This window comes from Eptesicus fuscus, chromosome 23 (assembly GCF_027574615.1).
Source record: "Eptesicus fuscus isolate TK198812 chromosome 23, DD_ASM_mEF_20220401, whole genome shotgun sequence".
NCBI lineage: Eukaryota > Metazoa > Chordata > Mammalia > Chiroptera > Vespertilionidae > Eptesicus > Eptesicus fuscus.
Window position 1 is genome coordinate 24,652,468 of NC_072495.1, and position 15,330 is coordinate 24,667,797.

The window sequence follows — 15,330 nt, forward strand, 5'->3', positions numbered from 1 at the left end:
CCACCCACCTGCCTCCCTCTCCCCCTCCCCCTCCTGCACTTCTGCCCCTGCTTGCTGCCTACCTGGGAGGGGGCCTGCTGGGCCGGGGGCTGCATGAGGCTTTGGAGGCTGCGGGAGCTGTTCTGTTGGGAGCAGGTGGGAATGAGGTCCAGTGTGGGGAAGGGCCCTGGGGACTCCTATACACACACTCTTCCTACCCCGCTTCGGAGCCCCTGGCCCCGCTGTGGCTCAGCAGTGACACCCAGTGGCCATGTGCACGCACTGCAGGCACTGCTAGGGAGTGACTGAGGTGAGCCAGCTTATCTAGAACAAAGCTTGTATCCCGTATTTATACCGGAAAAAACCGAGGCCCAACCCCACAGAGCAAATGGTTGGCAGAGCTGGAACCGAAGCCCAGGCTTTTCAGCTCCCAGGACTGGGGGAACCAGCTAACATCCCCCCAAGCACCGCCTCGGTGGGCCCCAGGCCCCAGGACATAGATGCAATTTGGACACTGGCCCCACCCTCCCGGTGGTCACAGTGGGGTGGGGTGGGGTGGGTTGGGGTGCGGGGAAAACAGACTAGTAACCAGCAGCAACCGGACAGGGGGAGCTCAGCTGTGATGGGGGCTGGGGGCGTGGCTTTAGCATCTTCCTGGTGGACAGTAAGATACATTAACCAGGCAAAGGGTGTCCAGACCGAGGAGCAGGGCACCGTGTGTTTGCACTTGGAGTAGCAGAGTGTGAAGGACAGAGGTCAGGACTTAGGAGACCATGTTGAGGAATGTGAATTGTGTTCTCCGAGCAGTGGGGCGTCATTGAAATCGTTATGAGCAGGAAACAGATGTGGTCAGAAGGTGCCTCTGTGACCCTGTGGAGAACGAATGGGAAAAGCAGAAAGAGACGAGGTGGAAGGCTGGAGGTGGAAGGCTGTCGTGGTCGTAATGGCGAGAGACCAGGGGCTGGAACGGGGAATGGGGACTGAGGATGGGCAGGTGTCACGGGAGCTAAGCGACGTTTGGGTCCTAGTTTGGCTGCGAGGGGGAGCGAGAAGTTAAGGGAGACACACAACAGTAAAAGGAGAGTTTTGTCCATGGAAAATGGGAGACGTCTATGATGGCCAAGTGGAAGCATTCAACAGGCCCTGGCACTCAGGCCAGGTGGGGGGTGGGGGGGTAGGAGGGGGGGGCAGCACTGGGGTGTCATCAATGCAAACAGCAGGCCCCCCCATCTAGGGAGGGATCCAAATAGCAGAATCTTTTTTTTTTTTTCATTTTTTTCAAAATTTTTATTTTGAAAACTTTCAAATACGCTGAAATGTTGGTTACAATGAACATCACTCTCCCCTTCGTATTTTGCCACATTTGCTCTATCTTTCTCTCTTTATATATTTACGGACCTTTTTTCTAATCCATGGAAAGTAAGTTTCACACTTCATCCACATCTCCCCTAACACATCAGTGTGCATCTCAGAAGATGACGGACATTCTCCCAAAGAGCCACCGTACCACTGTCACAGCAGGAAAGCTGGCATGAATCCAGCGCATTGATGCCACTTACTATGTAACACATACAAACGTTATCATGGTACCCAAATGCCTTTTATAGCTGTTTCTTTAAACTTCTCATCAAGATTCGTACATTACATTTGGTTGTGCCTCTAGTCTTTATTTTTTAGCACCTTATAGTCTCTTTTTAAAATATATATATTTTATTAATTACAGAGAGGAAGGGAGAGGGGGGAAGAGATATAGAAACATCAATGATGAGAGAGGATCATGGATCGGCTGCCTCCTGCACGCCCCACACTGGGAATCGAGCCTGCAACCCAGGCATGTGCCCTGACCGGGAATTGAACCATGACCTCCTGGTTCAGAGGTCGATGCTCAACCACTGAGCCACGCCGGGCTGGGCATCTGTCATCTCCTTTAAGCTAGGATGGGCCCCCTGCCCCTTTTTCTTTCTCTTGACTCTGCCTTTCTGTGAATGTTCCACCGTGTGGACTTGTCTGGTTGGTTCCTGGTGGTGAGAGGCAGGGTAGATGCTCCTGGCAGGAGCACTTGGGAGGGATGCGGTGCCTCTGGCTGCGCCTCATCAGGAGGCTCGTGACGTCCGCTTGTCCCACTGTCCATGCCGGGATGTAGTCTAACATCATTTTTGAAGGTCATCCATTTTTAGATCCTCCTCCCGTAATACTTGAAGAGAGATCACTTTGGTGTACAGCCTGTGGTGACCCTGTGACCCCCCCACCCCAGGCTGCAATAGCCATTCAGGGGCCCGAGGGAAGCTCAATCCACGTGATGTGGACAGAACACCTGGATCATAACAGTCACAGTGGGTTAGACCACAGTGGGCTGCCCTGGCCGGTTTGGCGGTGTGGCTCAGTGGATAGAGCGTCGGCCTGCGGACTGAAGGGTCCTGGGTTCGATTATGGTCAAGGGCACATGCCCGGGTTGCGGGCTCAATCCCCGGTAGGGGGCGTGCCGGAGGCAGCTGGTCAATGATTCTCACCATTGATGTTTCTCTCTCTCTCTCCCTCTCCCTTCCTCTCTGAAATCTATAAAAATATTTGCCATCTGCGGCTCTGTTGGAATTGAGATACCTACATCGCAGAGCTAGCTGAGTCGGGACTAGGCAAGGAGGAAGGGAGTGTGAGCTTGGCAAGACCCTGGACCCTATGCTGTGGAAGGAAAGGACAGACAGATTGGTAGCGGGTGAGAGTGAGTGCCAGCTGGTGGTCTCTGTCATGACCCTGGGCAGCAGCTGGCACGGCTTGGGAGTAGGGAGCCCCCCCCCCCCAGATCGTGGAGGCCCGGGAGGAGGGTAGCTTTCTGGGCCTGGGCGCTAGAGAAGCTGCTTCGGAGAGAGGGTGGGGCTGAGGGCTGGGCTCCTGGGCCTGCAGAATACGGGCAGGTCGCAGTCGGGGCCTGGGCGGGATGAGCCCAAATGAGAAGGGACTGGGGAGAGGGCACCAGGGCCAGACCCTCAGCTTGGCCAGCATTTTAAACACAGCTTCCCAACAGCAATGCCACTCGAACATGTTCGCATTTTACTTGTATATATTCATTTCAAACGGAAAGAACATTGGTAAGTAGCCTGACCCCACTGATGGACATAGACCAACAGTGTGTCAGTTTAAAGAATATTAGAGACACGGGGCCGCGGGGCACAGTCTGTGGCAGGTTCCATGGCAGGCTCTGCTCAGCAGCGCGGCCGCTGTGGACTGGGCACCCCTCGCCCCCCAGAGCAGCAGGACTTGCAAGGGTGTGGGGAGACAGCAGCCAGCTGGGACCCACCAGGACTCACCGAGGGGGCTGCTTCTGCCTGCTCTGTCCCCCTCCCGTCCTTTCCTGGCCTCGTCCCGGCTGCCCGTGGGCCCTGGGCTGTGGCAGGTGTGCAGGCTGCAGGTGCATGACCAGGGTGGGGCATGGGCCACCAGCAGGCTTTGCAGGGCCCCCTCCCCTGCCCCCTTCACGGCTGCATCTGTCTCTTTCCTCCGCAGGGGGAGGGGTTGCACCAACTACGCGAGGCTTTGAAGATTTTAGCTGAGAGGGTTTTAATCTTGGAAACAATGATTGGGCTCTATGGTGAGTAGAGACAGACAGACGGACAGACGGCCCAGCCCCTGCCCACCAGCCTTGCCCAGGCCCTCCAGGGTGGAGCTGCCTGGGCCCAGTCATGAGGCCGGAGAGGCTAAGACCACCTACCCCTCAGTGACTGGTCCCTCCTACGCAGGGGAGCCTGGGGCTCACCTCTGTGGTCAGACTTGGGCCTCCAGGCATTGTGGGTAATGTGGTTTCCAGGCCTGCAGGGGACAGATTCTGAGCTTGGGAGAGATGCGCAATGAAGCCAAACTCCAGACCAGCAGGGAGGGGATTGTGGGTTACAGAGCCAGACTGCAACAGTGCAGGGGGTTGTGGGAAATAAAGTCAGAGCCCAGACCTGCCCGAGGATTATGGGTAATGGATCCAGACTTCGATCAGGCTTCAGCTCTAGAGAAAGCATGGGTAACAGAGCCAGTCTCCAGGCCCACAGGGACAATAGGTTATGGGGCTGGACTCCAGAAATGCAGGGGACTGCAAGTGACAGAACCAGGCTCAGGCCCCAGGGGCCTCTGGGTAACATCCTATCCACCAATTCTGATCCTCCCTCACCCATAAGCCCCCAGAGGCTCTCCCAGCAGGTCTTCCTGGTCTCAGATATCCCCGTGACAGCTTCTGTTTCCCTCTGGTCCTCCTACCCTCCCCTGAGGGTCCCCTTAAGGGCCTGTCAGGCCCTCATCTCAGCCCAGAAACTCACCCACCAGTTCTCGACCCATCATCCATCTGGTCACATGAGGAGCCAGGCTAGCCCTGTCCCCACTCAGAGACTCACCCCCAGGCTCCTGCCTTGAAGCCAGCTGGTGCCTGGCCCATACACCCCCCTGGGCTCCCCGGCCCTGCCCTCGGAGGCCGGACTCGCACCGTCTGCTCTTCTCGATCTCCCATCAGGCTCCTAGCTTACAGAGCTTCCTGCAGCAGCAGGCTCAGCTGGAGCTCCTGGCCAGACGGGTCACCCTGCTGGAAGCCATCATCTGGCCAGGTAACGGCAGGGTGGGCAGGCAGGGGCAGCCCCTTCCAGGAAGGGCCTGGGAAGGGCCTGGGGCCACAGAAGGCGACTCCCAATGCTGGACCCAGGCCCGCGGACACGCATTCTTGAGTCCTCCATCCAGCTAGCAGACAGCGCCTGGCACAGGGAGGCGAGGGTCACTAGTTCTCGAGTGAGCACCTCCTCTGTGCCCGGCTTCTAGCTTGGCACGGGCTCCAACAGATAAGATAGACATAGTCCTGTTCTCATGGAGCTTAGGCTGTGGGGGTGCAGGGGGAGCCCTGGAACTGGCCCTTAGACCCAAGGTGAGGAATACCACCGTGGAGTGAGTACCGGCAACTGTGAGAGCACAGAAGTGCCCCTGCCCCAGGCTGGGCTGGGGGTCGGGGTGGGGAGTGGGGGAGGAGGAAGTTGTCTCAGGGAGGGCTCCCTGGAGGAGGTACCAGCTAAGTGGAACCCTGAAGGGCAAAGATCAGAGGCAAGTGAACAGGCAGAGGAATAACATGGGCAAAAGCCAAGAAGCCAGAGGGAGCCTAAAGGGGCTGTTCCGTGAGACTGCGGAGGGCTGAAGGCTGTAGCAGGGCCCAGTTTGAGAAGGTCCTGGAAGGCAGTTGGGGAGCCACAAGAGGAGGTTAGACACCAGGTGGGTGTTGCCTCTCCCTGGGCCTGGCTGGTCAGGCCAAGGAGGTCTCCCCACTGCAGTGTAGTCTGTGGCTGGCCCTGGAGAGACAAGGATGAGCTACCCTCAGGGCTCAACCCCGTTCCTCACCTGCCTGCTGAGGCCCCACCTCACAACCCAGTCCTAGCTCAGCAGTGCACACAGGGTCTCAGCATCATGCCTCCCTCCCATCTATGTTACAAGTGGGGGAATTGAGCCCCCGACACACACCACCAGCCAAAGTGGGCCAAGGCTAGGGCTAAGCCTCATTCATTCGACAAACCTGTAGGGTGCACCTACTGGATGCCAGGTCTGGGCCAACACTTAGCAGGTCCCAAGGATACCTGCCTTGGGGAGCTGCCCATTGAGTGGCAGGGGATCCTTCGTATCTATAGCGACAAGTCCCTGGGGTACAGGAGCACCAAGGACGTGGGTGAGAACAGTCACTTCTCAGTGGGGCCGGGGGGAGAGAGACACTTCCTGGAAGAGGGGGCACTGGTGTTAGGTCAGGGAAGGTGCCAGCGGGAGAAGGTGGGACGGGCAGCCCCCGCAGCGTCCTGGGTTGTCACGGCGAAGGCCCGGAACTGGAAGGGGTGTGTGGGCTGCTTCCGGAGCTCCCCTTACAGACCACATGGCCCTTCTAACTCCTAGGAACACAACTGACCACCTCCCAGACCTTCCTCTCCCGGAGGAGGGACCACGACCTAATCCCAGGCGTCCCCCACCTCCTCAGGCAGGAGCCAGAGGGACACATTGTGGCCTGGGATCTACTCCCCGCCGCCCTCAGCCAGCTCTGCCTCCAGCAGCCCAGGGAGGAACTGCTGCTCATTAGGAAGCCCACGGCCACTCTGTGGCCACGAGCCAGCTCCGGTTGTGGGCCTGGAAGGGGTGGGGGAGGAGGGGAGCAGAGGAGGAGGAGATGAAACCATCCCCGTTGGCCCCTCGTGCACAGCGGTGCTAACTGAAGGCCCAGATGGGACATGTTTAGGATACCATCAAGAATAACCATCGTAGCCATAGTAACCGCTGGCTGGATTTACACTCCTCCCGAGTCCTTACAACCCATTTCACAGGTGAAGACAGAGGTTCCCTCGGGGCCATAGGGACAGCAGTGCTAAGGTCAGGGGTCCACCCTAGGTCGGTCCCCTAAAGCCCTGGTTCTTGGGGCTCCATCGGCAAAGGTTCAGACACCTCTGTTCCACCAGGCACTGGCGGGGGGGGGGGGGGGTTCCAGAGGAAAACAAGGCCCTGAATTTAATCATTTAACTGATGGTCACACGCTCACCGTCCCAACGACCACAGTCATCCAGCTCGTACTGTGAAAGCCACTTGGCACTCAGGCCGTTAAGGGTGTGACAACAGGAGTGTGGTCCCCGAGCCAGAGGAGGCTCACAGGTCTGTGACTGGCCCGAGGCCACAGAGCGGGGACGTGGTGGGACCAGGACTTGGCCTTGGCTGGTGTTGGAGCTCTGCTTCCCTCCTGCCGTCCTCCCTGACTTAGGGCGTGAAACGTCCCTGGACTGGGACGTGTTTATTTGCCCGGGTCCCCAGATCTCAGCCCAGAGCTGCATGGGAGGCTGGGGCACAGCGCCGGGGACTTACCGGTTATGACCAGGCTGTGCCCTCCGCGGGAAGCTGGTGCTGCCCAGGCCGCGTCTCTCCTGTGATCCGGGTTTGGGAGGCGGAGTCAAGGCCTCCATCCTGGGGCTTTTCCCTGAGCGCCGCTCTCCCCCTAGAAAAACAGCCCGCCTCCCGCCGGCCTGGCCTGCTCAGCTAGCTTTGAGAGGGACTGGAGTGATAGTCTTCCTAGAGGAGGCAGGTCATGCTCTGGGTTTTGAAGGAGGAATAGGTCTCTAGGTGGCAAGAACGCCCATTATTCGTTTCACTCTTGGGGTGTTGCTCATTTCCAGTCCGGGGCATACCTCACCGTGGCCTAATGGGAGCCGACTTCCATAATTACAGGAGCTGGCCAGGACCTCGGAGTACAACTGGAACTGCCCCGCTGGTTTTAGAGATGAGACCAATGAGACCCCGACAGAGGTCCAGTTAGCCCAGAGCCACAGACTAGGGCAGTGGCAGGGCCTGGCCTTCCTAAACCCTTCCCCGCCGTACGTGGCCTAATCAGAGACAGGAAAAGTGAGTCTGTCCTTTGGCCTTAGTTTACCCAGCTGTGAAACGGGGATGATTCAGAGCATACCTTCACCCCAAAATGTAGAAAAGAAAAAAAAGGTTCTTAGGGAGCACTCACTACATACCAAGCATTTCGGGAACGTGGTGGGTCCATTGATCCCCACTGGACAGAAAATCAGAGGCCCCAAGTGCCCTCACTGGGCTGGGGGCTGATAACTCCTTGAGGCGGGGGGGCCCTAACCGGTTTGCAGACCCCCCTTTTCCTGCAGCTCTGCCTCCTGGATGCCAGGGCAGAGTACACCTGGCTGAGTGCCCAGTCTCCCGCCCCCCAGAGGGCCAAGGGGCGGTGGGTGCCTCACATAGACCTCACTAACCCTGCCTCTCTCCTTCCCTCCGGCAGAACCAGAGGGGTCAGGGGCAGGCCCTGCCGGCATGGGCACCCCCACCCTCCTCCGGGGCAAGAGGGGAGGACACGCAACCAACTACCGGATCGTGGCCCCCAGGAGCCGCAACGAGAGAGGCTGAGGGTGGCGGTGGCCCCTCAGGTGGACTAGGCCAGCTGCCTCTAGGGACCACCCATCCTATTTATTAATGTCCTCAGGGTCCCTCTGCCGCCTCGGCCTCGGGGGTAAGCAGGTCGAGGTCCTGGCACCCCAGGCACGTAGGAGGCTCAGCAGGGACGGGGCCTGCGGAGAGGTGGCCCAGGAGGGGGGTGGGGCCTTGCTCGGGGCCCTGGGCCTGTTCCCCTCCGTGAAATGGGGTGATGCAGGCCTGCAGGGAGGGGGCGGCAGGTTCAGGTTGGCGGTTTGTCTTCCCATCAGCTGCCCAGGCATCCGGGCCTGCAGGCACCGTGGGAGCTGACGCTCTGCCTGGCCCTCAGCACATGCAGGGACTTGAAGGAGGGCAGACTCGCCTCCCTCCCTCCCCATCAGACCCCGAACCTCTTCTCTCGTTTCCTGGTTTCTGGTGCTGGGTTCCCAACCCCGAGTCAAGCTGCCTGAGCTGACAGATGTGTGGACTCTTCGACTGAGTTCTGTCCCCAGAGCCCCAAGCTACTCCTGTGCCCCAGGTTGTGGGGAGGGGGGCAGGGACATGGAAAGGGAGGAGCCACCTGTGACTGACACCAGGAAGTAGGTGCCTACCGGCCAATAAAGGCCCAGCCTGACGCCCCACCCAGCCTGGTCTCAGTGTGTGCTTTGATGGGGCAGCGGGCAAGGCCAGGGGCCTTCACTGCAGAGCAGGTGTGAGGCTGGCCTGTGCTGAGGGCCGGCGCTCCCTGGCCATCACCTGGGCAGCTGCGGCCAGGGGGAGGTCCGCAGAGCAGAGGCTCAGGCCACCCCGCCCGCCGGCCAGGTGTCCAGTGGCTGTGGGTCTGAGGGGCCTGGGGAGCAAGGAGCTGCCAAGCCTGAGGCCAGCTTCTGGCCTGGGTGCCCAGCAGCTTCTGCGCCTGTTTGCACAACCGAGGAAATGAAAGCGATGGCGGGGCCTCAGACTCCCCAGTCTGTTTCTGGGCCCCAAGATGGTGACCAACAGCAGGTCAGTCTCCAGGTACGCAGTGCCGACTGCTCCGGGACGCAGCCCCTGCACCACCCCTCAAAGTCCAGCTTCCCAGGTGCCCCTCCGCCTTACCCCTCCCCCAGCCCATTTGAAAATCACACACACACACACCCCGCCCAACCCCCTGCCCTCTTAGCTCTGTCTGGGAAGGGCCAAGGCCTGAGGGGGCCTGGAGGGAGGAGCTGCCACTTCAAAGCTGAGGAAGCTTCTCCCCCACAGCACCCCCACCCTTTGCTTCCTGCCCAAGGGGCCCAGCAGTGCACAGCCGCCAGCCAGCCTCCTGCCTGCTCTGAGCTGGGCCTAGGAGACAGACTGAATTGGGCCCTGTCCAGCGGGTACACTGGGGGCTGGGGACAGCAAAGGGATGGTACTCCTGGGCAATCAGGGAGGGCTGCCTGGAGGACTGTGTAGGCTGAGACAGGCAGGTGGGTAGAAATGAGCTGGGAAACAGGCGATTAAGAATGCTCCTCAGCAAGACCCGAGGTGGAGGACAGCGTCCCGGAGGAAGAGGCTGTGTGCAGAGACAGTAACTGCATCTGGACCTCAGGGAGCTGCTCTCTGCAATTGGCTGTTGGTTCTGTTCCTTCATTCATTCATTCATTCATTCATCCCGATGCCAGATGCCAACACGGAAGAGTCGGATACAACCACGGAGTCCAGGTTGAAAAGAACCGGTGTTTATTCTACACAGTGCAGGGCGCTGAGGGGCTCCTGCACCCACGTGACTCAGTACTTGGGGCTGGAACGCCGTGTAACCAACCACGGGCAAGGACTCCTGTCGCCGAGGGCCGTCCTGGGCTAGGGGGGCCCAGGACCCTCGGGATGGGCGAGCCCACCGCTCCCCTGAGTCACCAGGGCCTCAGCGCCCACCTCGCCGCTGACCAGCAGTGACACCGCACCCTCCACACGGCCTGTGGCTGCGAGAGCCACCACGGCCTGCTCCATGGGGAAGCCCATGCGTTCCAGCTGCTGCAGCCTGTGCGACGGAGGGGACGGGGGGAGTGTCGGTCAGGGCCACCTCCAGCCCCCACACCAGGGGACCCCGCCCCTGCCCACCCTGCCCTACCGGAGAGAGGAGACGGAGGACTTGGGCAGCCAGAGCGGGCTCTTGGGAACCTGGGTTGGCCCCTCAAGGAGCGAGGCCTGGATCCCCTCCTGCAGCATCTGCTCATCGAGAGCTGCCCACAGCGGGGAGCCGGGACGGAAGCTGGGCCCGGGCCAGGCCAGGCCAACCTCTGAGGAGTCCTCCCAGTTCGGCTGCACAGGCCCCAGGCCTGGTGGGCGTGGGGCTGAGCCTTCGCTGTGAGCCCAGAGACCGGACGAGGCCGTGTAAGGAGGTCCAGGGGTAGAAAGCCTGGAAGGGCAGGAACAGAAGAGGGCGTGACTGCCAGCCACTGCCACAGCTCCCGCCACCACGGCCGGGGTCCTGGGCATCCCCCTCACCTCGCTCCAGGAAGGGTGACGGGCAGCTCAGCCACACTGCCCGGGGCGGGCAGGAGCCGGAGTGGCCAGCACCCCAAGGCCCTGCACAGGAAGCCCTTCTGCAGCGCCTGCAGCCGCCGCTCGGAGGGCTCCAGCCACTGGAAGGCCCCGGCCGCGTCTGTCTGCCCAGGAGGGCGCTGGTCAAGGAAAACCACAGCCAGGAGGGAGCCAGAGCCTGTGCCAAGTGCATGATGGGCACTGCCTCACGTCTGCTCACCGTGGCCCTGCCAGGGAGGTCAGCAGTGGGAGTTCAGGGAGGAAAAGGGGGCTGCCTGAAGCTACTCAGCCAGTAAGAGGTGGAGCTGCATGAGCCTCACCCCAAAAACCTGTCTCACCCCGTTTCAGCCACTGCTGCCCCACTCCGTGCCCAGAGCCCTCTCTACCTGCTCAGGTCTCTGACTCAAGGCGTGAGCTTGGGCCCAGGGACACAACCCCCTATCGCCCTCGGCCAGGCCAACGTGCTCCCCAAACCAGGACTCAGCAAGGCCTCGGCAGCTAGCGCCCCTAATCCTAAACAACGACAGGAGGCCGCTGTGCCCCCTCTTCTCTCCATCGCGCTGTTTTCCCAACAGGCACTAAGCACCTGGAGGCAAAAGCCTGTGTTTACAGCCCAGAGAACCCAGCTCCCCCTCACCCCTGGCCTTTGCACTATCTGTGCCCGGTCTCCTTTTTCGCTTCTCTTTACCCGAACCCCTCATCCTGTGTGCCTCAGCTTAGAGGCCACCTCCACTGGAAAGGTCCAGTTAGGTGCCTCCTCGGGCCACCTCAGCCCCCGAGCTCCCCATTAAACTGTGGTTGGCACCTCCACCTGGCCACAGCCGGAGCCTGGCTAGAGGCCTCCCTCGGAGATGCTCCTGGGACGTGTGCGCAGCTTCCTGGAAGCGTTAGGCCTGACCCAGGACGGACCATGGGAGCCAGTCACAACCCGCACATGTACACAGGCCCAGGGTCCGGGCAAAGGATACGGGCCAGGCCGGCCAGGAGGCCGCAGAGCAGCTGCAGGAAGGGTGGCTCGGAGGTGAGTAGTGGTGTCAGGGCAAGCAGCAACCATGGCAACAGCCACGGTGGCACTGCCCCACGGGGCCCTCGAGGGTGGGACCCCTGCCCTGACAGCATGGCCAGGTGGACGGGCATGTACCCGCAGCCACCAGCTGCAGTGGACACCCCGAGGCCCGCCAGCAGCACCGCCAGCAGCCCGGCAGCCAGGGCGAGGAGGGTGGAGGCATGCAGGAACCGCAGCGTGCCCAGGTGGCACTCCTGCCGCCAGCCCAGCACGGGCAGGAGCAGCAGACTCAGGAGCAGGCTGGGCAGGGCCGTGTGACCCAGAGCGTGGGTCAGCAGCCGGTGTGCTGGGGGAGAGAAGGGGCTTAGGCGCCAGGTTAGTGGCCCCAACCCCCAAGGCTGTCCCAGGGGTGCCAGGTTGGGAACCGCCCTCTGCCAGGGCCACCCCTAAGCCAGCCCCGCCTCCCCAACACTGGCCCGCTGCCAGCAATCACTGGTGGAGGGAACCAACGGCCTGCAAACACAATGGCCCCTGCCCGCTGCGATGAACAGAACAAACCAGACCCACCCCTCAGGCTTCTCAAGAGCAACCAACGCGGATGAGTCACTTAACCTGTGGGCATCATTGGATTCCTCACACGTAAATGGGAGCTGCTGTTATAACGGGGAGACAGGCACACAGCTGCACTTTGCACTCAGCTGGGCTCCCTCAAACTCCCATGCTCGTGCTTAGGGGAAAGCCTTGGTTCTTATTTCAAGAGAAAGACATCAGTAACGGGAAGCCTTCTGAGAAGAATTCCTACTCACAGGCTCCCTCCCCTCTGCTGGCTCTGCTGCCCTCCTTGGCTGTGGGTGAGCTGGGCATGCTCCCGGCCAAGGCTGACCCTCCCGGGGGCATGTCGCTCCTACCAAGTGGTCTTGGGCCCTACAGCCAGTCTCCTGCCTCCTCCGAGGCCCAGGTAGCCGGCCCTCACCCTGCCAGGGGTCCAGCAGCAGCTCCGGGGCCAGGGCCAGGCTGGGCCCGGCCCCCGCCAGCCACAGAGAGCTCATGAGCAGCATCAGGACCGAGGAGGCCAGAGGCAGCGCTGGAGACAGGAGGCCAGGGCGGCCTCGGTCGTACATAGCTCGGCTGAAGGTGGTCAAGGGCAGTCTTGGGGTTGTGTGCTGTGGGTAAAGGAAAACAGTCACAGTCATTATTGCAGCTCTTGTCTGATTTCCTCTCAATTGCCCTACCAATAGCTCAATTTTACAGAAGTAGGAACTGAGGCTGGAGAGACAGGCCCGGCAACTCGGCCACAGAGGAGCTCAGACCCTAACCATGTGCTTGGCCATCTTTCCAGTCCACTGGCCCGTGGCTGAGGATGGGCAACAGCCAGACCCAAAGGGCCTGAGCCCTGATGAGTCCTCAAGAGCCTGGGGTGGGAGGCACAGGGCCAGGAGAGTTGAACTGGGGCCCTGGACTCCCCAAAAGAGGGATGTAGCCTCCCAGGGCAAATTCAGGGCCATCTCCTGCTTCCCTCCGGCTGCAAACCAACTACCTTTCTCCCTCTTACCCTCCACTGTGCCCAGCCTTAGACCTCCTACCCTCCACTGTGCCCAGCCTTACCCTCCTACCCTCCACTGTGCCCAGCCCTCCACTGTGCCCAGCCTTAGACCTCCAAATGGCCTCAGCTGCCCTGGACCCAGCGGTAGAGACCAGCCAGTGGGCAGGCAGATTAGGGAGGGGGTGGGGCAGAAGGGTTTGAGGAGGGGTAGGAGGAGTGACCTTGGACTGAGACATTCACTTCCACAAAACCCTAAGCACAACCCCTCTGGTCCTACCCCCCCCTTTTCACAGGAATGTTCCAGTGTCCCCTTCTTCCTGCTGTGTATCCCCAGGGGAGCTTTCCAACCTCTGAGCCTCTACTTCCTCTTCTGTAAAATGGGGATTAAGAAAAAGGAATGACTGAGGCAGCCCACAACTCCTGCTCATTTAACTGCAGCCATCGGGCTAATGGTGGGAGGCAGGTGTAACCACCAGCGGCCCCAACAAGGGAAGGCCTCAACCTGGAGGCAGCTGCTCCAAACTTGCTGGTTCCAACTCTGGCCTCCAAACGTGCCCATTCCCTGCCAACAGGGCAAGGCTTTCTCTCCCGTCCTCTCCCCTCACATCCAGCCTGTCCTTCAGGCCCTGGGGGAACCCCCCTCACACCTGGCCAGGTCTGTCTGTCTGTCTAAGGGTCCCACTGAACTGACTTCATAGGACAGGAAGCAAAATCCTAGAGAGACAAGGCTGCCTCATCTGCTCCCTGGCCAAGGGGATCCTCAGCATCAAAAGCCACCTGCCAGTTTCCTGCAGAAAAAAAATGTAGAGAGCCTCTTTGCCTCCATATGCAAAAGGCAAACTCCTGCCTGGCCGGCTGGCGTGGCTCAGATCTATGAACCAGGAGGTCCTGGTACAATTCCTGGTCAGGGCACAGGCCGGGGTTGCGGGCTCCATCCCCAGTGTGGGGCGTGCAGGAGGCAGCCAATCAATGATGCTCTGTCATCACTGATGTTTCTCTCTCTCTCTCTCCTCTCCCCCTCCCTTCCTCTCTGAAATCAATACACACACACACACACACACACACACACGCACACGCACACGCACACACACAGAGTGGCCAGATTATTATGCATTCAGAGATCATAATAATATGGCCACTCTGTGTGTGTGTGTGTGTGTGTGTGTATGTGTATACACACTTTTTTTTAGAGGCCCGGTGCATGAATTCGTGCATGGGTGGGGTCCGGCCAGCCTGGCCAGGGGGAGGGGACATGGGCGGTTGGCAGGCCTGCCTGCTGGTCAAACTCCTGGTCGAGGGGACAATTTGCATATTAGCCTTTTATTATATAGGATACACACTGAGTGGCCAGATTATTATGCATTCAGAGATCATCATAATCTGGCCACTCTGTGTGTGTGTGTGTGTGTGTGTGTGTGTGTGTGTGTGTGTGTATGTAATTTTTTTTTAAGGCAAACGCCTTTGCACCTTTGGAAGCCCAGCTCAGATGCCCCCACCCCCTTTTCCGGCCCCCACATTGTGGATTTTATCCCATCTAGTGAGCACAGCTTAGCCTGGCAGGTGGTCTGAGCTGGAGGTGTGTGTGTGTGTGGGGGGGGGTCACTCCTCTTACTCATCCCCAAGTTCCCTAGGGTGCTCCTCACACCTAGATGGTGCTTTCTGTGCTCACTGAAAGAAAAACACTGGCTTGGCACCCCGCCGAGGGGTCTGGGTGAGGCTGGGCTGAAAGTTGACTCCAGGAAGCCAAGGCACCCACTGCAAGCCTAGCAAGGGTGAAGGCCTTCCCCATGGACAAACAGAACTGGGGCTGAACCCTCAGGGCCGCAGTCTCTGCATTCTGAAAGCGGGGCTGTGCACCATCAGGCCCCGCCTACCTTCCTGGGGAGCCGAAGGATAGAAGGGGAAGGCAAGGACCGGGAAGATTCTTCCGGGTGATGGAGAGGGGGGGAGGGGGGCGTTCCCAAGGTGTGGATCGGACTCAGCTTTGTGACTTTAAGTACCCAATTTCCTTGGGCCTGTTTCCCCTTCTGTTAAATCAAGGGTATTAGATGAGGGGTGATTAAAGGGCTTTTTCAACCTCGACCGTTACTGGGGGCCGGGGGAGAAGGGGGGGGGGGTCCTGGGAGCCGGGCGCTTCGTTCGGGGCCGCCCATCCAGCCCACCCGCCTCGGCCTCCGCCGCCCGAAGCCACGTGTCTGGGGTACTCACTGCGGAGCGCAGCGCAGCGCGCCCCCCCGCCCCGCGAAGGCCGGGCGGGGGCCCCCCGGCTGCGAGCAGGGACTCTAGCTCCCCGCGAGCCCCGAGCGCCCGAAGCCCAGGCTGCTCGCCCTCGGGCGCGTGACCCGGCCGACCGGCCGGCACGCCCCTCCCTCCGCCACCCCCCGCGCCCGCC

The 15,330-nt window shown here is 60.3% G+C and overlaps 2 protein-coding genes across 2 annotated transcripts in view; one reads left to right on the forward strand and one right to left on the reverse strand.

The window, feature by feature from the left end:
* Positions 1-8,518, forward strand: part of EMID1 (EMI domain containing 1) — a 28,343-nt gene extending 19,825 nt beyond the window's left edge. Inside the window, exons 15-17 of the mRNA XM_028146783.2 lie at positions 4,469-4,559; positions 7,754-7,981; positions 8,175-8,518. Coding sequence (XP_028002584.2) covers positions 4,469-4,559; positions 7,754-7,878 — 216 coding nt within the window. The 3' untranslated portion in view covers positions 7,879-7,981; positions 8,175-8,518. The remainder of the gene's footprint in view (positions 1-4,468; positions 4,560-7,753; positions 7,982-8,174) is intronic.
* Positions 8,519-9,571: 1,053 nt separating this feature from the next.
* RHBDD3 (rhomboid domain containing 3) lies at positions 9,572-15,290 on the reverse strand. Its single transcript, XM_028146786.2, has 6 exons — positions 15,147-15,290; positions 12,369-12,558; positions 11,358-11,741; positions 10,354-10,510; positions 9,977-10,264; positions 9,572-9,886 (listed from the first exon to the last, which is right to left on the reverse strand). The coding sequence occupies exons 2-6, from the start codon at positions 12,514-12,516 to the stop codon at positions 9,709-9,711; spliced, it is 1,155 nt and encodes a 384-aa protein (XP_028002587.2). The 5' UTR covers positions 12,517-12,558; positions 15,147-15,290; the 3' UTR covers positions 9,572-9,708.
* Positions 15,291-15,330: the final 40 nt, after the last annotated feature.

Coding starts and splice junctions, on each gene's coding strand:
- RHBDD3 (XM_028146786.2), bottom strand. CDS start 12,516: ATGTACGACCGAGGCCGCCCTGGCCTCCTGTCTCCAGCGCTGCCTCTG. Junction 10,265..10,353: donor GTCACCCTTCCTGGAGCGAG/GTGAGGGGGATG, acceptor CTGCCCTTCCAG/GCTTTCTACCCCTGGACCTC. Junction 9,887..9,976: donor TCCTCCGTCTCCTCTCTCCG/GTAGGGCAGGGT, acceptor TCCGTCGCACAG/GCTGCAGCAGCTGGAACGCA.